The sequence below is a fragment of the Antrostomus carolinensis genome, unplaced genomic scaffold (genome assembly GCF_000700745.2).
Source record: "Antrostomus carolinensis isolate BGI_N321 unplaced genomic scaffold, ASM70074v2 scaffold8802, whole genome shotgun sequence".
Classification (NCBI taxonomy): domain Eukaryota; kingdom Metazoa; phylum Chordata; class Aves; order Caprimulgiformes; family Caprimulgidae; genus Antrostomus; species Antrostomus carolinensis.
This window is the reverse complement of record NW_010298993.1, coordinates 1-25666: the sequence shown is the minus strand read 5'-3', so window position 1 is coordinate 25666 and position 25666 is coordinate 1. Positions and strand designations below refer to the sequence as shown.

Here is a 25666-nt window from a genome sequence, read left to right as displayed (position 1 = left end):
AAAAAAAAATCAACCCTGGCTAAAGACTATTCTGCTCTTAAAATCTGTACACCATTCTCTTCAGGAGAGAGATACTTGACTGACTGACTTAGAGTGTAAATTAGTCAATATGTAGCTGATGGTTTCTCTTATCTGAGCTCATTTATGTGTTTACAGCTATGAATATCAAGAATAATCACAAGCAAATTGTCTAGGATGAAGGTTGCATCCTCAGTTGTGGTGTTCTAGAATAACAAGCTTAGCAAGTGTGACTTCTGGAGGTCAGGAAAGAAATCTCTGAATAGTCACCAGTGCTACCCTAGAGGTGTTGATGGAAAACAACCAACCTGCAAGCATTCCAGCTGGGATTGCTGAGCATTGCAATGCTGTAGAGATTTGGTTTTTAGATAAGTACTTACTAGAGGATGATACGCGCTCTCTCCATCTAGGTGGGTAATAGAAAGAACGATAAACCTGGAGATGCTATCATGTGCTGTTTCAAAGATATGCTTCCCTTAGTGTAAGTAGCAGCAGCATGAAAGTTGTCAGATACATGATGATGGCATATGTTGTGTGGGTTTAATAGTAAGTGAAAACAGTGTAAAAAAAATAATAATTTACATAAGTGTGATGGTTCTGTAGAATTAGCTTGCAAGTAGTTGAATCCCACCATTAAGTTGTTAAGCTGTCTTCTATTTAATATAGTTCAGGGTTGGAATGAGTCTGACAATCCATGGGAACAGAGTTTAGATTTTGGTATGCCTCATGTGGAAGCAGTTAGAAAGAAGGGCTCAAATTATTCTCCCTTTCCATTTATAGACCCTCTTCCATTTTTCAGAGTGAAGAGAGTCTTTGCCTTCTTAAATGGAAAAAGTAAGGATAAAAGACTTGCACTTCAAGCAGAGTAGTATCTTCTAGATCCTGACTTGTGAGATGGCTCATGGAGGCACAACTGCAAAGATTTGTCTGATTCCAACTGAGAAGAAAAGAGCGTGAACCTAAATGGACTCTTTGTACTGGAGTCACATTTCGTACTGCCACCAACCCATCACCTTCTGTTTCTTTTTCCCAACCACTTCTTCCAGCTGTGGGGCAACTCCTCCATCTCCTTTTTTCTTTTTCTTTTCTTTTTTTGAGGGTGGGGGGACAGGGGGGTGAGGGTGGGTTTTTGTTGTTTTTCGGTTTTGTAAACAGTCTCCTCTGGTCTCTGAGTGATTCTGCCTGCTCAGCCTGTCACTGGTTACTGCAATTTGACTGAGGAAAGGTAGGAAAGGGAAAGCACCGAGTGCCCTTTTGTATACTACTGATAATAACTCTTTCTGCCAGTTTTGGAAAACACTCTGCAGACTTCCTGTCAGTGTCCCAGTATATTGGACATTTCATCATGGCAAAATCACTGATCTTAGAAGGTAACTCATCCTGAAAAGAAATGGAATAATAGATGAAGTATTAACTCTTACGTGTACACCTTTATGTTCATTTTGCCAAGTGCTGTCAGTATATACACACAACTTTTTTTTTTATGCATTTGCTCTGTGATTAGAGCATAGGATTGACATAACTCGAGCCTGTGGGAAACTGCTGGGTTTTAGCTAAGCATATAAAAGTCTACCTCTTGATAGTCTTCAGGGTACTGCCATTGATTAATAAGATGTAGTTTATTATCAAAACAGATTATATAACAATATTAAGTTTTATCAAAAATCCTGGCTTCAACCAAACAACTGTAAGTAACCAAGTAATAGCCTGTTATCATATCAGTTTTCAGGTATGTGTAAGACAGAAGCAGTAACAAATAAAGCAAGGTCAAAAACTTGATCTTAAACAATTGAATTTTATTCTAGAGACAACTACTGCTGGGAAATGTCTTATGCAAGGTATTAAGTGTGTAAATAAATGAACCATTATTTCTCTGGAAATAGTTCCCTTCTGTGTGGTGTGTAGCTAGGTTAGGGAATACCTTAGTTTACACTGATAACAGGTGCTGGCACAGAGAACTCAATGCATTCTGTAGAAATAGTAATTACCAAAAGGCTTATTTGAAGCTGCTTATTTCTTCCATTGTAGCTAGTTTTAGAAACAGTGTTCAGGAATGTTATAGACAAATTTGTTGAGCTTCTGTGGAGTCTCCTGTCCTCAGAAGAATTCATGAAGTTACTGGATGACTGAATCAGTTATTACAATTTGGAGTCTTCCCACCTATAAACTGGCATCTTTTCAGTGCAGTTAATTTCACTGACACTTATAAGAAGTCAGAGAATTGTTATTGTGAAACACAGTTGTGTTACTTTGTGTTTGAAATAGTTCTCTAATCCTATAAATAGAGCTAATTTTATTAATAAATATAAAATTAACAGCATGGGTTAGAATTTTTAGTGTTAGTCATGTACCAACATGGAAAGTAAGAAGAGGGGGAAAATGAAAGGAGAATAGAGTTGTCTTAAAATTAAAACTAGTGAAACTTTTCATTTGGTGCATAAAATTTCTAGCAGTCCACTATGAAGTGACAGGTAGGGTAATATTGAAGGAAGAACCATTCCCAGCTTTGATAGACTCTACTGAACTTCCCTTTACCTTTCCAAAAGCACAGTTGTGTAGTACAGGCCATCTAGGCAAAACTCAAAACTGACCCTGAAGTGTATTTAGATGATAGAAGGCCAACGGCATCCTGGGGTGCATTAGAAGGGGTGTGGTTAGTAGGTCAAGAGAGGTTCTCCTCCCCGTCTACTCTGCCCTGGTGAGGCTTCATCTGGAATATTGTGTCCAGTTCTGGGCCCCACAGTTCAGGAAGGACAGGGAACTGCTTGAGAGAGTCCAGCACAGAGCCACCAAGATGATTAAGGGAGTGGAGCATCTCCCTTATGAGGAAGGGCTGAGGGAGGTGGATCTCTTTAGCTTGGAAAAGAGGAGACTGAGGGGTGACCTAATTAATGTTTACAAATATGTTAAGGGCAAATGTCATGAGGATGGAGCCAGGCTCTTCTCAGTGATGCCCAACGATAGGACAAGGGGCAATGGGTGTAAGCTGGAACACAGGAGGTTCCGCTTAAACTTGAGAAAAAACTACTTTACAGTGAGGGTGACAGAGCACTGGAACAGGCTGCCCAGGGAGGGTGTGGAGTCTCCTTCTCTGGAGACATTCAAGACCCGCCTGGACGCCTTCCTGTGTAAAATTGTTTAGGTTCCTGCTCCGGCAGGGGGATTGGACTAGATGATCTTTTGAGGTCCCTTCCAATCCCCAACATTCTGTGATTCTGTGATAGTAAAAAATGGAGCTCCAGAAGTGCAATGCTGAATGTCATGCTAATTGGTAAGTATGAGAACATGGATGACTTGACAGCTTAGGAGAGGACACCCTGCATGGCTTCACAATTGAGGCATAGGGGCTAGTTCATCTACTTGCTGTTATTTTAGGCTAAACTTGGTAAATTACTTTCATTCTGAGATGAAGTCCATTTTTCCCTACTTCACTGGCATGTCTGGAGTTACTATGAGAAGACCTGCATTGTCTTACATAGTATACTTCAAAACAATCAAGAAATTGCTGATGTAGTTGAGTGCCAGAGATGATAATTGCTTTTCAATTTTATTTGAAAATTACATTAATACAACCAGAAAAATCTAGTTTTAAAGGAACTTTTTCAGACTTCTGAGAGAAAAGTGCTATATAGAGTTGGGTTTTTTTCAGAATACCTACTTTTTTACCAGGAAAAAGCAATTTTAGCCATAATAGGTGCACTTGCTGAGATTAGTAGATACTTCAGCTTATCACAGAGACAGAATTATAGATGACTTATGGTAAGAAGTCTTCCAGCAAATATTAGAGAAAAGAAGAGAGCTATTCTGAAGTATCCAGGATCTTTTGTCATTTAACTTCAGTTCAGATGCACTTGAAGAGAGTCTGATCCATCCTCAGTAACCCTGGAGAACTCGGTCACAGGGAAAAAACTCAAACTAAAATGGAGTTAAAATCTGTATTACATCTTGAGCAGTGTATTACAACCAACGTGAGTAGAACTTCTCAAAGTACTTGAATGAAGTTCTTCAAGAGTGCTGGTCTTTTTTTCTTTTCTTTTCTTTTCTTTTTTTTTTTAATTTTTTTTTACCCCTGCCTGCTGTTCATTTCTAACGTGCTCAGAAGAGCTACACAAGGTGGCTTAAGTCTTTCTCCCTCCCCACCTGCCTCCCCCCACCATCCTATTCAGTTATCTCCTCATCCTCATGAACCTCTATGTTACCAAAAGACAGTTTTACAGAGCTGGTAAGGAGACTAACTTAAAGAAGAATTCTTTTTTTTTTTTTTTTATCTCTATGTAATGAACTCTTTCTTCCTTTTTAACAGGATAATCTGCCCTCATAAAATTAATCCATACTGAAACTATAATACAAGCAGTGGTTAGCATGACACTAAACCCAAGAGTCACAGAGAAGTGCTGAAGTTTAATCTTCCCCATCTACCAGCCACATTTCAGAATTTCATCACCTTGTAGCAGATCTCTCTAACACATCACTAGAGGAGAATACTTGCTTTGAAGCTTTATTAATACTGTGGCAACAATAACAAATAAAGATAGTTTGATTGTAGAGTACTGTTTACATTACTGAATATTAAACGTGAGTCACTAGAACCCTTAGCGTAGACATGGCTTTTATCTTTGATCTTGAATTTTGCATCTTAATGTACAGTTGTTTCAAAATACTTAAAACTATAGTTTCATATTATTTAATGTGCAAGTGAATACTGAAGATATATTTTGTATATGCTTTGGCTATACTAAAAAGTAATCAGATTTATTTGACTTTACACTGTGGTGCTTAATTGTTTTGGTTATTTTTCTGTCAGCCCTGTTGGAAACTAGCTTTCAATATGGAAAGTCAGCTATCTCATAAGTATACTGTGTATACTGAGAGACTGGTCACTTTTTTTAGATGAAGACACTGACACAAATGTAGTCAACTTACCAGAATTACTTTTTGTGTAACAAATTGGTGTCATAACTATAATACTCCTTCAATTTTGTGATTGTGCAGAAAGAGAAAAATATAGGAAGAAAATCGAGAGTAAAATTGGAATGACTGAAGTTTCAACAACTTCACTGATCTGTATTTGCACAATGTGTTTATACAAACTTTAAGAGAATACAAAATGAAATTCTGAAGCAAGCTAATTGTTGTCACAGGTATGAGTTCACTTGTCAGGCATTTTAAAACACTTCCGCTATGTTGCTTGATTTAACTTAACCAAACTTTTGTTTTTGTACGAAGAAAATGTAGTATGTTTTACATAAAGATGAACGGGAGGATTTGCATCAACGAATGTAGTATTGTAATCTGAGCAAGATCATTCAATGAGCAGTTGTTTACATAGTCGTGCATGTAACCCTACCAGTTTGAGTATTTTTTATTAAATGTTGTTGCCTGTCTTGTTTTTTGAGTTTCTGTTGAAACAGTAATTGGCTTACCTACATTTTGTTTACATGTTGGCAATGAAAGGACAATAAGATGATAGTTGTCCTTCTCCTGCTTCACAGTGCTATGAAATACAATAGTTGCTTTTTCCCTTAAGCTACATCTGTGTCTTCTGGAGGAACGGGAACAAGTGTATACTCAAAGTCAGCATTATAGATTTATGCATTTAAGTCTAACCCTGTTTTCTGGCTTAAATCTTGTAAATTTAGCTACTTGTGTCAAAAGCATCTAAATAATCTTGCTTAAGAAAATCCATCTAGGCTATGGTCTAATTCTAGTACAGTATAAACAATTTGTATAAGTAAATTTTACAGGATCGGCAAATTGCACAGAAATGTTGATTAGAAGTACTTTGCTTAGTGCTCTTGCAACTGAAGTTCAAAGCCAATTTACCATCTTGTTTTATTCACTTTAGACACTTCAACCTTCGAATGAAGAGAGATACATCTCTTTTTAGTGATGACTTTAAAGTAGAAATATCAAACCAAGTTATTGATTATGATACCTCCCATATTTACACTGGACACATTTACGGTAAGTACAACACTTTAAAATGGATTCAAGTGTAGTAATTTTAAACAAGATTTTTTTTTTAATAGTACATGGAGGAAAATTATAATCTGTATGATTAAGCTGTCTTCATTATTAAACTTTAGTAATGTATGTAAATGCATTTAAACTGTTCTGTGTCCAGTTCTGGAGCCCCCAACACAAGAGAGACATGGACCAGTTAGAACGAGTCCAGAAGAGGGCCACCAGGATGATCCAAGGGCTGGAGCACCTCTGCTATGAGGACAGGCTGAAAGAGTTGGGGCTGTTCAGCCTGGAGAAGAGAAGGCTCTGGGGGGATCTTACAGCAGCCTCCCAGTACCTGAAGGGGCTACAAGAAAGCTGGGGAGGGACTTTTTACAAAGGCAGGTAGTGATAGAACAAGGGGAAATGACTTTAAACTGAAAGAGGGTAGGTTTAGATTAGATATTAGGAAGAAGTTCTTCACTGTGAGGGTGGTCAGACACTGGAACAGGTTATCCAAGGAAGTTGTGGACGCCCCCTCCCTGGAAGTGTTCAAGGCCAGGTTGGATGAGGCTTTGAGCAACCTGGTCTAGTGGAAGGTGTCCCTGCTGATGGCAGGGGGTTTGGAACTAGATGATCTTTAAGGTCCCTTCCAACCCAAACCATTCTATGATTCCATCTGCTTTTACTCTCATGTCGCAATCACACTTAACAAATCAATATTTTACCTAATAATTTTCATGCCTATAGAATTTGAAGTCAGCTCTGTTTATGAGCATACTCTTTGTATGTCTTTGTCAGTAATGTCCTACAGTCTTGAAGTGACTGTTTTAAACTGCAAGAAGAAGTATACGCTTTATACGCATCTAGATAGACCAATTTATCAGTTGACTTAAGTAGGTCAGAGGGCTTTTAAAGGTATGTGGTCTTTTGTTGCTTTTTTTTTTTCTTATTTTGTGAAATTATTTCAGAAAAGCTTTTAGTTCTTATTACTGAAGGATGAGATTAAAGGATCCACATGAATCTACTCACTGGGTTTATTTTACATTTTCTTTTACTCCTCTTTATCTTTCTCATTCAACCCACCTTTGTACTTGTCATGAAGATCATGAACAAAGTTAGTTAAGTAAATAAACCCTTTTGCTGTTGGTTTTTGATTTCCATTCAGATCAAGAGTCTTCCTTCCAAGTACTCTGAAATTTCCAAAGATACATGGCTTATAAATTCAGGATATTAATGCACGATCTAATGGAATATAGTCTGAAGTAAATCTGAGTTCACTTAAGAATATCTTAAAATTAGCATTCTACAAAGCCTATTTCTACTGTTTATTCTCTCTTAAGAGTTGTATGGCATATCTTCAAGCTACTTTTTCCAAATTTCATTACTGTGTATGAGATTTTTAATTTTTTTTTAATAATTGTTAATTAGAAATTAATGCTGGATACTGATAAGAATGAGTACAGATCTGATAATTTGGTGGTGTGATTCTGAACCCTCCTTAATGGAGGAATATATAAACATTATTTTAGTAATCTTTAATCCTTTTTATGGAAAAGGCTTGTTGAGGATGCTGTATATTGTAGTTGTCAATGATTAGACTTTGACAGTTGTACTTTTCTAGACTGTGACTATTTCAAATACAAGTTCACTGCATCCCACATTTAAACCTAGCTACAGTTTTAAGAGGCTTGTGCTTGAAGAGAGAAATGGATGTCTTGAATATAGGGATATCTTTCTTTGAAAGCTTTCAAATTTCTATGCACACTGATTTTTTTTTTTTTTTTTTAATTTTATAATTGTATGAATAGATGTGTGGCAGGTCTTGGATGTAGGATTATATACTGTATATGTGACAGCTTTAAAATATGGAGTTGAATATGCTTTTTAAACATGTCATTTAGGCACCTGATTAGGAAGTTATTGAATTTAGTAACTGTGATTTTTGGGATAACTGTATGTTGAATAATCCTAGTCTTAAAAATTCAGACACAAACTTTCTGCAATAATGTCTTACTGCTGTTATCCAGAATCTTATTACCCTGTAGTTCATATAGGTTTTTAGCATTTGAGAACTGGTGCACAGTCAGGATAATTACATAAGTATCATGCTTTAGCATTGTCTGCTTAACACCTTGGATAGAGTGTATGCTTGAAGTCTGCACAAGACTGAAAGCTTTTGGAAAGGTATATATAAAAAAATAATGCACTTTTTCCCATAACAGGTGAGCAGGGAAGTCTTAGCCATGGATCTGTTATTGATGGAAAATTTGAAGGATTCATCCAAACTCATAGCGGGACCTTTTATATTGAGCCAGCAGAGAGATACATTAAGGACAAAACTCTACCGTTCCACTCTGTCATTTATCATGAAGATGATATCAGTGAGTACTTCCATTTTGTGCTACAGATGAAATAAATTTTTTTTATTAAATGTCAAAAACTGTAAGCCATTTGTAGGCTTATGTATGACACTATGAATCATGCTGTCCTGAAGTGATTAATATACAGTTATGATGTTAAAGAAATTTATGGCAAACCAAAGTGAGTCTTCCTTATTCTGCCATTTTAAGAAATCTTTAGCAGTCAGGTTTACATTTATAAGCGGCATATTTTCTACTCAGTGGGTACATGTTTCTTTTGAAAAATGCGTTCCTAAAATGCTCTATACTGATTGTTCTTCCCTGTGGTATGCAAAATAAAGGATAATTAAAGTTCAAGTCACTAAGCGTTTACCTAAATCTACCCTTGCATGAGTAGGTCACAGATGCCTTCAGAGAACTCTTGAGGTTGTAGTGGCAACCAGTATGTCCCATTTTACAGAGTAGTTGATGGAAGTGTACAGGGACTACTACTTGAAGAGTATAACCCCAGAGGCCTAGCTTTAGTTGTAAACACCCAGAAGGATGTGAAAATACCATGGAATACTTTTGCATCTTCAGAACTGATGTATCAAGAGTTCTCTTGCACTCTACCTGCCTCTTTGTGTATGGTCAGTCTTCAGTTGTAATAAAAATTATTTTTATTTGATGCTTAAGTAATTTTGTGCTAGCCCCCAAAAATACTGCAATAAAGCTGAGATTCCAAGTTTCAATCCTTCCAAGTAGACGTTGACAGAAAGTTGCTTTAAGATTATCTTTTGGTTAACGGAGCTAACAAGTTGTGTGTTGCAAGATAACCTTATCTAGGACTTCAGTCTTGCTTAAAAATCAATTTAAACTGTAATTTCATTCTAAAACTTGTCCCATCAGGCCATTGTGCAAATCCTAAAAGAGGTGAGTTTGAAATCTTGTTTGGAGTTGGCTGAAGAGTCTTGGGTTAGATCAGTAGAAATTACTGGAACCACTCTCATGATGATGCATGTATAAATCATTTTCAAGGTGTGTCATAGTGATACTGTATTGTGAAAATGTCAAAATAGGAAGATAGATAAGGAAAATATCAGGTTGTGATTTGGCTTTATATATTATCATTTTCTCTGTGCTGTAAGCCAGTGAAAGAGTTATTCCTTAATACTCTCTCTGGTTACTTCTCTTGCATGAATGCAATAAAAAGAAATTCTCTTTCTCTGCTAAAAACTCAGCAAATCTTGTTTATTTTTCTAATTGAATAAAGCTTCTGGAGTAGAGCTGTATTTTACATTCAGTGGTAGTATGTTTGCTTTCTTTGAGTATGTTAAAATTGCTGTGAGCTAGCAGATATGTTTGTCCTTCCTGGTATGCCATTCTGTAAGCATGATTACTAACCAAAATCAAATAGAAGTTGCATGCTTTTAAAGAGCTTCTGAATGAATACAGAAGCATTTTGTATATATATAATATAAATGCATATACAGCATTTATATTATTGAATTCTATGTACATTGTGAGCTACACTTGTTTTCTGACTGACTAAATATATATTTTCCTGGTGCTTACAAGAGCCATATTTGAGAATAAAGTAACTACAGGATAGCGTTCCATACATTGCTTTTGATTCTCAGAGAGAAGTTGCAGCATGTGTTTAATTTTCAGCTCTAAAGAGCATTGCAGGTGAAAGTCTGAGAAGGCAGTTTGCCCCTCTAACTGCTGTTGGGAGTATTACAGGGTTTGCTGCTGTAACAGAAGAGTACTGGGAGAAAGTAATTTAAAAAAAAAATAGAAAAACCTGGTGTGAAGCCAGGTATGTCTTTTTATAACAGCATTTCTGTGAATAATTTGCACATACTTCTAAGTTCTTTGGTATGTTTTATAGGTCTCACCAAACAGTTCAATTCGCTGCTTAATAGGGGGAATACTGGACTACCACTTACATAGGACTTTCTGAAATAAGTCACTGTCTGCTTTACAAAGGGTTTTATAAAGTCTGCTAGAGAAAACAGGGGGAGGAGGAAAGTAAAGGACATAAGGCAGTAATTTGCCAAATTTCCAAGAGGCGAGATAAGCAGGAAGGTTGTCTCATGTCCCAGTTCCTTATGCTGTAAATAGTGGATGACTAAAAATACTCTTCACTGTTGTCAACTAATGACAGAAATAGACCTGTACCTTAAAGAAACAGGTAATCTGATTTTATGAAAGTTAGTATTGCTGTTTTGTAGCAGTGATCTCTATTGGAGGAGTGAATGGATCACTTGAGAGCTGGAAAAAGCTGATGATGAAATTGGTTCATATTAATGTCTTTTTAAAGTGAATGGGAGCAGAATGTGTATTTTTTAATTTTTCAGATGATAGTATATTGGCTTACACTGATTTTCCTCTTGAATCTAGTGCATCAAAAACATCAGTTAGAAACAAAATGGGATGTTCAGAAAGGATTGTCTAAATCTATCCCAGAGAGCCACGTTAAAGCAGCAGTACAATATGGCTTCCAAATCAAGTGAGTGAACGTTGCTGCTTGCTCAGCATGGTTGAAAATAGCCCATCCTGGAGCTAAGTTTAAGCAGCACTGTTTGAAAATGTGCCGCTACCGTTGGTTGCTGTCAATGCAGAGTCTGATGGGCACGCATTCTGATTGTATAGTTTAACTTTTTTCATTGGTATCCTAGATGCCTCTGGATTCCTGTGGTCTGAAATATCCAAAGTATACAACTGCTTCTGTCACTTTCTGAATAGTGCTTTTGAGGCTAAAATTTTTTTGCCATTCATGAGAGCTATTTTTGCATTGAACTGCAGCTCCAAAAAAACCCTAACAACAACTAAAAAACCTAAACTTTACGGTAGCTTTAAAAGTAAAATCAAGTATGCAAATCTGGTGTTGTTTCTCTAATCTAAAGCTAACTCTTGTGAAATAAGAGTCAAACCACTAGTATCTTACACAGGACAACAGAAATGCTCATATTTCTAGCTTGGGAGAGACTGGGAAGTAACTGTTTTCACTTTGATTTGGAATATTTTTTGGTCGCTCATGTTTCAGTCTTTTGAAACAATATGCTTTTTAGTGCTTTTCAGAAATACAATGCAACGTATGATTAGCATCTCAATGAGTTCTTATTCAGTAGTTAAACAAAAGATTTATTTTATTATTATTTTTTTTAATAAATGGGGATTATATTGTCAACTTTATAAGGCAGCTTTTGTCTGTTGATGTGGTGACCAGTGGAAGGCAGCTTTCTATTCATGTCTCAAAACACAAGCTGATTTTAGTTTCTAAACTGCTGTTGATGAAACAGATCTATAATTTAATGCTGGAAAGATGCAACTTGCTATTTTAATTAAAATATTTTGGAAACTTGTCTTTAAGGATTAGTATTTAATTTGAGCTATATTTACTTTATTTAAATTGTATATGCTTCAAATGTATCCCCAAGTTCATACCATAAAATGCAAAATTGGTATTTCCTCAGATGAACAGTAGACAGGAAAATCCTGTTCAGACCTTACGGAAAATAAACATGGTCATTTAATTGTCTTATGGTCTTGGAAGAACTATACAACTGAGAACAGAAAGTAAAGTATTTTGTAATTTTGCAAAGCTCTACTTGTTAAATGAACAGACCATTGCAAACTATGTATTATTAGTGAGAACTTGGGTTTGGTTTTTTTTTCATATTGTGGTTGTCAATTTATTAATGAAAGTCTGCTTGTCAGTTGTCATGGGCACACAGGGTGACAGGCTGTTTAGAATGAAATCTGTAATAAGGGGGTTTTTTTATCTGTTTAAGTTTGAATTTTGCTCTGATACTATTGCTTTTGCTAATGACTGAAGAACTGAACTTTCATAATTTTTAATAGAAGTTTGATGTCATATCCTTGCCCCAGATGCCTAAATCCAGTATCCATTAAGTAGATAACCTAAATGCTTAACAGATCATACTATTTACTGACAAGTAAACGACAAAAATTTATATGATCAGGATAAAAATTCTTATTTTGAGCATCTGTAGTTTTGTATATCATTAATAATGATCTGCCATCTAGTTAGAATAAGAAATCATTGTCAGAAAGTATGAAATGACAAGATTTTTTGTTGGTTTTTTAAGGTTTATTATGTTATTACTACTGTCATTGTTTACTTCTTTTAACGTGATGTCAGGATGTACAAAAATTGAAAGCGGAAAATGGGAAACTGGACAATACAGGAAAAGAAAAATAAAGTATTTGTTTTGCCTGAGGATTTTCTCTAGTTAGAGAATTGATCCTGTAATTAAACTCTTCTTTTATAGATTTAATGGAAAGTAGGCTTCTAGTTTTTCCTCAGCTCTGCATTCACTGTAAGCAATCACTTCATGGTGAAGGCGTGTGCTTTTTCTTTGATCACTTCAGAGGGTTGTGGTAGGAATAGGCTAAGAAGCTCTTGATCCCAGAGAACTAGCAGAAGGCTATACCTCTCAGGGCATTTAAAAGCGTCACAAGAACATGGAACAGACCTCTGTGATGTGGGTCAAAACTGTCCAAGTCATCTGACAGCATGTAGTTCCTGCTTAGCTCCAGAAATGAAACTGCTGCAGGGCATGGTGGAAATAGGAAGTCTCAAAGGATGAAGAGGGAACAGTGCCTTCATGGTTTGGGGGTAATGCAGCATTTATCAAAAGAAAGCTTTGTATGCAACTTTCTCTGTAAGTTAGCAGAGGTTCCAAAGTGAACTATCCTATATTACCTGTCTCCTGTGTTTAACAGGGTGGATTAAAATCTGTCCATGGGGCATTCGTCTTTTCCAGCACATGCAAAAAACCCTGGCAATTGCTGTTGCAGACTGTTTCATGTTCAATTCTTTATAATTTTAACTGTCATGTTTTCAAAGTGTTTCTTACTAGATTATTACCTTGGAAGTGAGAAATATTGTTTGAATTGCAGGCAGTCAGTATTAAAAAGGTAATAAGGGATTTCCTAACCTCTCTGGAAAACAAGATACAGAGGAAAGACTGCTTATTTTGTGTAATGCACTGAGAACATTTATTTCTAGTACTATTCTGTCAATTGTCATAATGCCACAGAGTATGAATAAAAGTACGGTGATGCCAGTGGTGAGGCAGTATTGTCCATTACTCCCGCCCTTGTGCAATGTGTTTTTGTCACAGAGATGACTGGTAGGCTATGTGAAATCGAATGCTGAGTAATGAGAATTTTAGTTAGACTAAGTACAGTACAATTTTTTAATTACTATTGTGGGAAGGGAAAAAAAAAAGTTGTGGAGATAGAGGAGGGAAGGATCATATCTATAATCCTTTCCTCTTAACTCCAATCTAGTGATAGTAAAAAGGATCCCAAAAAGTACATATGACCTCAACAGTGAGTGAGCTGTGCTTTTTGTTTAATACTGGTTAAGGCAAAGCCAGTGTTCCACTACATTGCTAATCAAATGGGGGGAAGTAGTTTACAATAAGAGCATTTTTTTTCTCTTTATGACTGTTTTCATTCTTCTGGCACTGTGCAAGGGCTAACCGTACTGGGAGGAATGTGATGAGACAGCAGTTCAAAAATTCTATGTGTGTGGTGTTAAGAATTGAAATGTGGGAAACTAATATGCAGAAAATCATTAAATAATCTTACAAGGTTCTAATTACAGTGATTCATTAATATTTCTGTACCATAGTGAAAGGAAAATACCAGTTCCTTCAGAAGTCTAGAATTTTTTTAAAAACCTAAGTACTGCACATTCATTGCAGTTACCTCTCAAAAGGTTTTTTTCTTTTTAATTTAAAGAAACAACATTATTAGAATCCAAACAAATTATCTCCCACACAATATCAAGATTTTGCTAATAATCTTGTTGGCAAACTCTAGTCAAAACAGAGTAGGCATAAAGTTGACACAAAAAAATATGATTTTGTTGTTTGTTGGAGCAGCTTCTCTAAAATTCAGACTAGAAGTATATTTTGAAATAGAATACTGTACTTGGATACCTTTACAGTAGATAAAATTAATTTGCTAGTGAGATAAGGAGTAACTGTTTACACCCAAATGTAATCTTTGTTACTTTTAGATTGAAACTTTCTTTGCCAAGAACTGTGTTTATTAAATCTAGTTCTTTCCTACTAAGCAAAGTTTACAATTGCAGTAAAATACTTTGTACCTGGAAAAGGACCCAATTTAAAAAAAAATAACTGTGTTTAAATTAGCCTCATTTGTCATTAACTAGTTTTAAAAAAAACTAGTGTTAAACATGATCTCTTAAAATACATATGAATATATGTGGTTGAGAAGAATGAAGGTTGAAAGGCTCCTTTTATTTCTTGATTAGTCCTTTTAAGCTTATCAGTCCACTGAATCTGGTCTTTGGGTATTTTGGAGCATAAACTCATATTAAGTGGTTTGGTTTTTTCAGAACTCAGCTGTATGCCAAGGATATGATAATTTTTTATTCCTATTTGCTATTTAATTTTCCCCTAGCTTTTCGTGATTGAAATATGAAGTATAGACTTTAATGATGCAAGAGAAAATCTGAAGTAAGTTGGGCTTGTATGTTGAAATAGTTTAGCAGAATCATACAGTGTGACTGCAGGAAATGGGTATGAGAATCAAAGATAAAGGCAACTGTCAGATGAAACTCTACCAGAGTGCATACTGCAAGAGTGCATCTACTGTGCTCCAACTGCTAACAGGCTTTGGCTCCACAGAACCAGACTAGAGCTAGTCTAGGATAAAATCCCCTGAAATGCATATAACGTGGACATGAAGTCCTCAGTGCCAGCTCATTATCTTTTACTGGGGCACCGGTTTATAATGGGATCCAATCTGCAGAGAAACTGAAGGGGCAAGACCTCTTCCCTTCAGTACTTCTCATCTCCAGGGGAAGCTTCTGCAAATATGAGTTGCTTATAACTCTTCAGTAGATACTAACAGTCAGAACTTAACCATATTTGTCTGAAAGCACATTCACGTATGTAATGAGATCTGCGTTGACAAGTATTGAAAGAATTATCTTTGGTAAGCAGCCAATTGTATGATATTCTCACTGAGCTAGTTTGGATCTCCAGTGTGTTAACTGATGTGTACCCAGATAGTACTGCTGTTTTGTTTTTAAAATTTAAACAGTCAGCTGTAGTAAGGAGGTGATGAAAATGTTTCTTTTAAGTCTTGTTTTACTTTGCCTGTAAGTTTTAAATATATCTGTAAATTTAGTAATCTGTAACTCTTAAGTTTTAAGTCTACACACATGCATATATATACATACGCACACTCATCTCTCATCCTTAATTGTATCGCTTACTTTCCAGAATGGAAATCATGCATTTCAGCTTGTCAGTAAAATTGCTAGCAAACTCATAATTCTAGAATTGTAGAATTGAGTTTGAAACCAAGGACCATTAGAGTTTCAGTTCTTAAGTATTTGGTAGTTAAATTACATAATATAAAAATTTTCAAAAATTCCTTGGAAGATAAGTAATAAAATCCTTTAAGAATGTTGGCAAGGTTTCTTAGTTTTAGTTTACCAAATAGAATAAAAAAACCTTTCTCTTTCCAAGCAGTCTTTAGTATACCTCATCTCTAATAATTTTCCATTGTGAATTCATTTTTCTTTTTAAGGTTGCTGTTAGTTCAACGTAACTCTTGTTCTTATGTTAGATGTTGCTCATCATATTTTCTTTTGCTGTCTATAAGAAAACAATGTTAAAAAGCAATTGTTGGTTTTGTTCTGTTTGTAAAACTAAGAATGTATCTTAGTAGAAATGTTAAATGGAAAAAGACATCTGCATAAAGCTTGAATCTTAGAATGCTTCCCCCACACCACATGAGCAATATTAGACACAATCTGAATAAGTTGCAGTGATACAGCCATATTTTGCACTTGTACTTGAATTTTGAAAACTCAACCTGGCCTTCCTCTTTTTAGAATATCCTCATAAATATGGACCACAAGGAGGTTGTGCAGATCATTCAGTATTTGAAAGAATGCAGAAGTACCAGATGACTGGTATAGAAGAACCAACAACAGAGGTACAACACAGGCTAATGGATTATGTTGATTAGAAATTAGTGTAATAACTTCCTTGTACATTGTCTCTTTTACTTTTGTTCATCATCCCTCCACTTTCTGAGGTACTTAAGTTATTGCTAGAGGTTTCTTATTAACATAATTTTTCTAAATTTTCCTCATTGCTTCTACAACACAGATGTGCTAGCTCATATGCCTAATGAATCCTGCGTGATCTCAAATTTTTCAGTAGTTGCAATTTTAGATAGGTGCGGAAATCAAGCTTGAGATGAGGAATATACTTCATTGTAGTTGAGCAGGAAGAGTTTTAAGGTCCCTGAGTAATATATTGGTCCTTGAAGAGTAATAACTTTTAGATTTTGAAGTTATGTTAATGTAACACACTTGGAGTATCCAAGTGCTTTTGGTGGTAAATAAAGTGATATTAGCAATATTGAAAGATTGAAGGGGTTACAGCGTGCTACAGATTGCCTGTAATAGGAGGTAAGTAGTCCATGGAACAGGCTTGTGTACCTGTTTAGAGTCCTGCAGTTTTTTTGCCTTCAGGTTTGCACCACTTGTAATGAAATCTGTTTTTTTTTTTTTTCCCCCAACACTTTCCAACAGTAAGTTATTGAGTTTCTCTTAGTGTTAGCTATGTTCTAAGCTATTTCTGGTTTTGGCATAATTTTGTGTTGTCAGTAAAGTATATGCCAACAAAACTGCACAGTATGGCTTGTTAAATAGTAAATAGCATCAACAATTTAAAAGTTTATTTAGATTGTGACTCCAGAAATTATCAACAGTATTACACAATTTGGTGTTGGTAACAGTAACATGCTTTCTGAAAAATTTACTTGTGAAACTTCATGGAAAGAGCAGACCATTGGCCAGTGAATACTATAAGGCAAATGTGTTAGCAGATACTGCTCTGACTAATGAGCATTATTTTAATGTCATGTTTAGTGTACCATTTGTCCCATACTGAACTGCTTAAGTATTTCTGTTTGCCGAGGTATCTGACTAAGGTAATTACAATTTGAAATAACCTATGTTAGGGAGGGTACATTTGAGTCTGACAGCACTGTTTTTTTCCTAATCTGCAAACTGTTTGTTCATCTTAGAAAAGGATTATGAAAAAGAAAAAATCCAAAGATGACATGAATGAAAAAATCTGTTTCACATTTGCTGCCTTTTGTAATATAAAATAAAATGCACAGAAGGGTTTGAGATATCATTAAAAATGGATGGCATAGTTGTAAACTGGCTGTATCATACTTAGTTTAATTCAAGATTCATGAAACTTTCTGGGTTAAAAAAAAAGAATGAAAAACCATTTGTATTAGTGGAATACGTTTAGAAAAATCCATCACTATTTTTAGGTAATCTTGTGCAGCATGTAGATCTAAAAAATTAATATATTTCTTTCCGGTGTATATGTAGAAGCCTTTTGAAGAGCCTAAGAACAATGGTCCACAGCTTTTAAGAAAAAAGCGTGCCACTCAGGCTGAAAAAAATACATGTCAGCTGTATATTCAGACTGATCATCTGTTCTACAAGCATTATGGAACAAGGGAAGCTGTAATTGCACAGGTATTTCCAATCCCTTTGTTTTAGATTATCTGCTTTTACTTGTGTATTTCTGATAAATTTCATGTAATTTAATTGTGTATATTACTGCTTATTTACTTTAGAATATCTTGTTTCATTTGTTACAGTGCTCTTGACTTGATTGAAATACCTTTTTTTTGTTTCACTAAAAAGATGCTATGTGTCTGTGACAAAAGTCCCGGGCACTTGTGCTTCCTTTAGTTAATAATGGCAGTTGTGGTCTGTGTAGCACCTTGAGCAAGACTTGCAGTCTGACTTCTCAATTCTTACTCAGAAAAATAATACTTCCTGAGAAGTTCTGTTCTGTTTGATAGCCTGCCAAGCCTCTGTGTTAACACTTGCATAGCATTCCATTTGAAATTTTAGCTGTGAGCTAATGACACTGAGAATTGTTCCTGTAGTGTCTGATGTAGTGGAAGGTTAAAAATACAATGGCAACTAAAGGCAGATGCTTTTCATTTGTCAGTATACTAGTAACTGGAAAACATTTTGGTGTTTGGGGTCTTTTTCTGATCGTTTGCTAAAAATATAACTAACATGTTCTGTTGAACTCTGAAATTTCACTGCCACGTGCAAATCTGACTTTTACTATTTATTCATCACACTGTACATATGCAATCTGATTTGAGAAACTTTTTCCAAAGCTCTGAAGTCACCTTCAAAATCACATTTTCAATGAGTTAGTATTTCTATGTGCTCTTGGAAAAGGGAAAAAATCTTTTATTTTTTCCCTACCAGAAGTGGAAAAATAATGCTGTACCAAGTAATTTTTTTTTCTCAAAAAAAGCACTACAGTGCTTTGAATACAACTTTAACTACAGTGCTATCATAGCAATGAATCATGAGTATCACAAACAGGTATCTGAATTGTTGATAGAATTATGTGTTAAAAGAAAAAAGCAAATGACAAAATACTTTCTGTTATCTGGCATGGTGGCAATGCAGATACTAGGTTATAAAGTGATTTATTTCCATTATTTGCCATCAGCATTTTATTAAAAATGCCTGTTAGAGTTCATCTGGCACAAAATCTTTTATGTAAAAGTATAGGCCTTGCAGTTGTTTCTGTTTAAGATTAGCTATAACATAGTGCATAGATCTTTGATCTGTAGATGCTTTTGTTTTTTGACAGATATCCAGCCATGTTAAAGCAATTGACACAATTTACCAGTCAACAGATTTCTCAGGAATCCGTAACATCAGCTTCATGGTGAAACGAATAAGAGTAAGTTGAATTGGAAATACTTTCAACTTCACTGATATTGCTTGGAGGCTGGATTTTTCAAAAGTCCAGTTGCTGTTCACTTGTAACCATTTTTTGTTAGTAATTTTGTAACACAAATGTCTCTGCAGTAAATGATTCCCTGATGCATTTATTTGGTTGGTTTTAGTGTTTATTGTCAAAAGCCTGCTACTTCTGTTTTTAAGCTGTGGTCAGTTTTTGTAGGAATCAACTTATTGTGTTTCAGCAGTGTTGACTGTATGTAGCACAGACTATGTTGTTCTCCAAGAACTTTAATACTAAAATAGATGATGGCTATCCAGGTTGTAAGTTCCTTGTAAAAGTTGTTTTTTAAGAGGATAAATATAACCTTTTGAGTACTGATGGAAAGGGAAAAGAAAAAAATGCAAGAAAGAACGCAATTCTTTCTTTGTTGTAGAACTTGGTTTTCCAAATATTGGGGTGGTAATTTGTCAAGGCCTATAAATCTTTTGCAACATCTTTAACAATTTAATGTAACAAGGTATAGACAAAAGTAAACCTCTTAGCTGATATTTTCAAGTCAAGTGAAAATGAGTCATGTCTTACAATTGGTTTCAATTTACTTTTAGATTAATACAACTGTAGATGAGAAGGACTCTTCCAATCCCTTCAGATTTCCTAACATTGGTGTGGAAAAGTTTCTGGAACTGAACTCGGAACAGAATCATGATGATTATTGCTTGGCCTATGTGTTTACAGACCGTGATTTTGATGATGGAGTCCTTGGTCTGGCTTGGGTTGGAGCCCCTTCAGGTAATTATATCCAAACGTTCAGCACTATGAGAAAAAGCATTGTAGGTAGATACAAAGAAGGTAGAATCTACGTCAGTTAAGTTGACTGCAAATAGACAAAAATCTCATAACCAATTTTTCACAATTTTGGATAGGTATGGTTTGATTTTAATTTTTTTTTTTTTTTTAAATATAATCAGCATATCATGTCACTTCAATTAGCTGTCTTTCTGATGAGCAAGGCATGAATAATGCAGAAAAACTTATTTCTTTTGTTAGACGAAGGTGGTATTGCTTGGATGGCCTTTTATTTATGACAGGTGTGAGTGACCAGAAAAGTGATGGAAGGAACAAGCATTTCTGCTATATACATATAGACAGAGCTTACAACTATGCAGTTTGAATTTTGTAGTAGAACTACACTGCAGAATCCTTAGGTTTTCTAGGTCATATTGGAAGCAATTTTTTTTTTTTTAATGAAGTAAAATCAGTGATGTCTTGTTCTGGGAGATAACAGAATAGTTAGTCTATGACTCTTCTAGAACTGCTGCTCATAAGTTTCAATCTATTTTGGTATTTTGGGTCCAAAATATATCTCTTAGTGTAAAAAAAAAAATCAGTTGTCTTCATGTGTGTAGCATCTCAAGATGTTTGTCCTGAATGTATTAGTTTTATAGGATGTAGTAGTTTTATAAATTGATATATTTGAAAGTTGCTGGTCTTTAAATTTGAGTAAATACAAATTCTTTAATTATAGCTCAGTACAAATTCCAAATTGTGGAAACTTTCACAGAAATCAAAATCAGAAATTCAGAAGGAAAAGTCTTCCCTTGGGTGATTTCTATATAATAAGGAATTAGACTAACAGGTTCTATGAGACTTTACAAGAGACTGGATACTGTTATGAGAACATTATCAAGAGCTTTAACAGAGTTCGAGTAATTGTGGAGGAACCTGTTAACTGTTATGTTAAACTGTTCATGAGATGTAACTGTACATTATAACCTCACTTTGTTTACTGCTGTACTTTCCTCTAAAGCATATGTTGGTTGTAGAGTAGTGGAGTTGTATGGAAAACTGTTGTGGTATGACAGTCTCTTGGACTTTGATTTTAAGAGTTTAAAATGCTCAAGTAAGTATTAGTAGAGTACTCATAGGGGTAACAGATCAGTGGACCCATGAGTGTAGTAAGTATGCTAGAGGACTCTGTGTGGACTAAGCTTAGTGACTGTGGAAGAACCATAGGAAAAATAACACAGGTGGCCTATGTAAATAAGAAACTGGGTCTGTCCTGATTGGTCTAGTGTATACAGTGAGCAAACACAGGATGAATTGGAATGTGCATTCCATAAACATTGCTTCCAAAACTAAATTTAATTGAGAAAAATTAAGTTACTTTGAGAGATTTTCATCCTTAATACACATACTGAGAAAGGTTAAATGGGCTATTTCACTAAAATGAAATTTTACTTCAGAAAGCAAGGAGACTTCTTTAGGATATTTTCTAGATACCATTTATGTTAGTTGAATTTTAGAACATTGATAATGCCTGAGTACAAACTCAAGTTATGGAAAAAATTTGTGAAATTAAAGTCACAATTTCAAGACTTTTCCAAACAGTGTGATGCACTTGATTGTTGACCTTACAAATATGGGTCTGATTAACCCGCACCTCAAAAGCATTTTCAGATTTAGTTTGTACAGTGGAAAAATGAGTCCCTTTTGCTCACAAGGATGTATAGCTAATCTTAGGCATTTTATATAAATGCTGTTGCTATGAGAGAGGATCTCCTGTGATTTTACTGTGTGGGGGTTTTTGGTTTGGTTTGGTTTTTTTTACTTAGTGAAATCCAAATAGCACGTAGATTGAGGCTACCTGTATTGGACATTGCACCCTGCTAGTCTTGTACTACAGGTATGATGAAATCAGGGCTTGTCTGTGCAGTGAAAGCCCAAAATAGCTCTTACTTAATAGCTATTCTAAAACAGCTAACTTCTTGTGTGAATTTATCCATTCAGTGCTGAGAGCATTAGTATGGTTAAATCTAATTTACTTTGAAAGTTGGGTTAATATTAATTACACAGGAGAACTTTTAGTCCATAAGCATCCACTGAGGAGGCAAGCTATTTCTTGTTCTAAATGTTACTAGAAAAGTAACACAGTACTTCTTTTCTTAAATGACGAACTGTTGTAATTTTGTCTGTATGCAGGGAGCTCTGGTGGAATATGTGAAAAGAGCAAACTGTATTCTGATGGTAAGAAGAAGTCTTTGAACACTGGAATCATCACTGTTCAGAACTATGGCTCTCATGTTCCTCCCAAGGTTTCTCACATCACTTTTGCTCATGAGGTTGGGCATAACTTTGGTTCACCTGTGAGTATTACTGTTGATCTGCTAACTCACTTTCAGCCATTTCAAAGTGTATGATTTGCAAATGGACTTTTTACTGCTTATGAACAGGAAAAATATGATCATGACTGCATGTGCATATGTGCATGTACATTGCACACAAAAAACAAAGTTTACCAAACTAAGCCCCTTTTATGAGTATTTGACAACACTGGTACAACAGTACATTTTGTGAATTGTTTATTTCTAGTAGTTAAATCTCTTATAAAGGGTCTATATTATTATTCCCCAAAAACTTCTCTGTTTTTTATTGAAGACTAGGGTCACACACATCTTTGAAATGTATTTTAGTATATCCTAGAGAGGAGGAAAAATTGATGCAAAATTGATTAATATGACATTTTATTCAACAAGTGAAGATAGAACTGGCTCTTTTTTATGTTCAGTTATTTATACGTAGAAGTTTACCCAGGAAAATTGTGAAGAGGATTAAGATACCAAGAACGATGTATTAGAGCAAAATTTTCTCCCAGTCATTTAGGGACATGATTTGTTTGTGGCAAGCTGAAAACATGATGCTTTTGGTTTTGCTGGAGATGAGACCAGAGTTTTCTGCGTTGAGTTTTTTATTTTTAAAACAAGCATATAAGCTTTCTACTCTTGGAAGTAAAATTAAATCAAGATATGACAGGAATGACGAGTTCTTCCAAAACACATGTTCATGTGTGAATGCTTTCTTCATGTGCCTTGAGAAAATCCCTAATACCACTGCTCTGAGTGGGAACAGGCCTTCCAAGTATAACTGAAAACACGAGCACATGAAATTGAAAAACAAGTATGACTGAGTGAGTCTGGAAGCTGGTTCTTTTAATTTTACTCAAAGTTGCATTTGATCCAGGGAAATACATGAAAGTACATGTTTGGGTCTACCAAACTATAGTAAGTTCTGTAGTTCTCAGAACTTTGTTGAAAGTCTTAAAAATTACCTACTTCTTCTGGAGACATAGCTTCTATTTCTGGAAAGCTGCATGCATCAGAACAGCATTACAGTTCCTTTTACACTTAACTTAGTATGTTAACAGTCTGCTAATTGCTAGTATGCCGACCTGTTATGCATTTCATTCATCATGCTGGATATTGTATAGGTCTAGTCACTGGCTGGCAAGAACAGACTTCTGCACTATTCTGAAGGTCTCCTCCCTCAAAACAAATGAAAAGAATGGACTGCTGTTCCAGTTAACTCCTCCTGCTTTTATTCCACAGAATGTTTATCACCCTTTTGTGATCATAAAGCCACTCTTTTTAGGGGATGGCAGCTTTTGCAAGTCAATATGCATTCCAGGATATGCACTTGGGGTATACATTACCAAGAATGCAAATAAGTTAAAACTTAAGAAAGTAGATACTTGCTACTGTTGTCTGGAGGGGAGAGAGGAAAAAAAAAACCCCAAACCTCTGTTTTCTGTGTAATTTTTTGGTCCAAGATACCTTATAGTATAAGATGGTGTTTTATTCTTATGAAACTTTTATTCTCGCTGTGTTAAGGTTACCAAATCAGGTTACTTTTGCCCATGTATAAAAAGATATCAAGAATTTACAGAAACTGTCTTGATAGAAATAGTTCTAAAATATTTGTTTTGCAGCATGATTCTGGAATGGAGTGCACTCCAGGAGAATCCAAGAACTTGGGACAGAAAGAAAATGGCAATTATATAATGTATGCAAGAGCTACATCTGGGGACAAACTTAACAACAACAAGTTCTCTGTCTGTAGCATTCGAAATATCAGCCAAGTTCTTGAGAAAAAGAGAAATAATTGTTTTGTTGGTATGTATTTAGTCATCCTGAAATCCAAATGGCTGAGCTATTACTATTAGGCCTAATTAGAAATTTATTATTTTTTACTTATTTTTCTTTTTTTTTTTTTTTTTTTTTTTTTACTGAAAGATTCTGTAAGTAAATAATTGAATTTGAGATTTGAAGTGAGTCCAGCAAAGGACCACAGAGATTATTAAGGGATTGAAGCATCTGACATATGAGGAGAGGCTGCAAGAGCTGAGACTGTTTAATCTGGAGAAGAGAAGGCTGAGGGGGTGGGCCAGACGACTTTCAGTCACACCCAGTGAAAGGACAAGAGTTAAGGAGCACAAATTAAAATACAGGAAATTCTATTTAAACTTTTTTTTTTTTTTTAAAAAAAAAAGGATTTTGCAGGAATTTTCTTTCTGGAGTCTGTTATGTGAGCTCTTACACATTTTGTGAGATTGTGCAGTGAGTAGTTTTGGGTTTTGGAGTAGTAATAGTTCACCCCAGTACCATCAGCTTTTGCCTCAAGGTCCTCAGACTCTTTTAAAGGAGAAGGAGTGCAAGAAAGGATGCTGCTCCATTGGAGACTTAGCAGAAAGCTTCCTTTTATCACTGTTGATTTCCTATCGACACAAGAATCTGTTAGCAGACGAAGCCTTTTACTCGGAGGCTTAAAATTCTATGAATTGTAGGAATTACTAAGTTGGGTGGCAAGCAAATAATGCAAGTTGATTTGAGCGCTAGTCTGAAGTCCATCTTGGCCAGGCATTTTCAGTCACAATTAGCTGGATGCTGTTGCAAATCAATGTTAACATTTATAAGTCTATTTGCATATTCTTTGTAGTGCTTTGTACACATTATACTGTCATTTTTCAGAGTCAGGTCAACCCATCTGTGGTAATGGACTGGTTGAACAAGGAGAACAGTGTGATTGTGGATACAGTGACCAGTGTAAAGATGAATGCTGTTATGATGCGAACCAATCAGAAGATAAAAAATGCAAGTTAAAACCAGGCAAACACTGCAGGTATTGTGCATGTCTGTTACAGTACAGTTTAATTTGGGGGGCTTTTTGATAGCTATAATTGGTATTTTAGAGTCTGAATCTCTTTACCTGCATTATTGTTAAAGTATCTATTTTGTTTAAAATGCCTTATACAGTGCGTGAGAAGTTCATAAGCACGTTTATGGTATGCAATTGTTGGTGCTAATTGTAGCTTACTTTTCATTAGATGACTGTTCTCTAGCTTTTGAAAAAACATAATATGGCACTGGATTGTATAAATGCTAACGTGTCATAATACTCAGTACAGACGAATATGTGTTGAAATTCTGTTATCTTTATTGGGAATGTCTTGTGCGGAAATCTTGCAAAAACTGATCCAGAGAAGCACAACCAGGATGCTGTTTTTACAGTAGGTACAGGAAAGTATTAGTTACCCAAAGGATAATGAGGATATTATAAAATTGGATCCTATCCAAGTGCCATTTCTAGAGCATTGCCTAGCTGGAAGATGACTGAAGGATATAGTTGATTTTTTTTTTTAAATGCTTGTTTTCTAAATTAAATTGGACTATATTATAGAGTGCATTGTCAGCAAGTTTGCTG

The 25666-nt window shown here is 35.3% G+C and overlaps 1 protein-coding gene across 1 annotated transcript in view; it reads left to right on the top strand.

The window, feature by feature from the left end:
• LOC104520833 (disintegrin and metalloproteinase domain-containing protein 10) overlaps window positions 1–25084 on the top strand; it is a gene marked incomplete at both ends in the record, with an annotated part of 33031 nt that extends 7947 nt beyond the window's left edge. Inside the window, 9 exons of the mRNA XM_029083661.1 lie at window positions 5864–5982; window positions 8187–8345; window positions 16213–16316; window positions 17737–17886; window positions 19037–19129; window positions 19738–19921; window positions 22112–22275; window positions 23895–24078; window positions 24934–25084. Coding sequence (XP_028939494.1) covers window positions 5864–5982; window positions 8187–8345; window positions 16213–16316; window positions 17737–17886; window positions 19037–19129; window positions 19738–19921; window positions 22112–22275; window positions 23895–24078; window positions 24934–25084 — 1308 coding nt within the window. The remainder of the gene's footprint in view (window positions 1–5863; window positions 5983–8186; window positions 8346–16212; window positions 16317–17736; window positions 17887–19036; window positions 19130–19737; window positions 19922–22111; window positions 22276–23894; window positions 24079–24933) is intronic.
• Window positions 25085–25666: the final 582 nt, after the last annotated feature.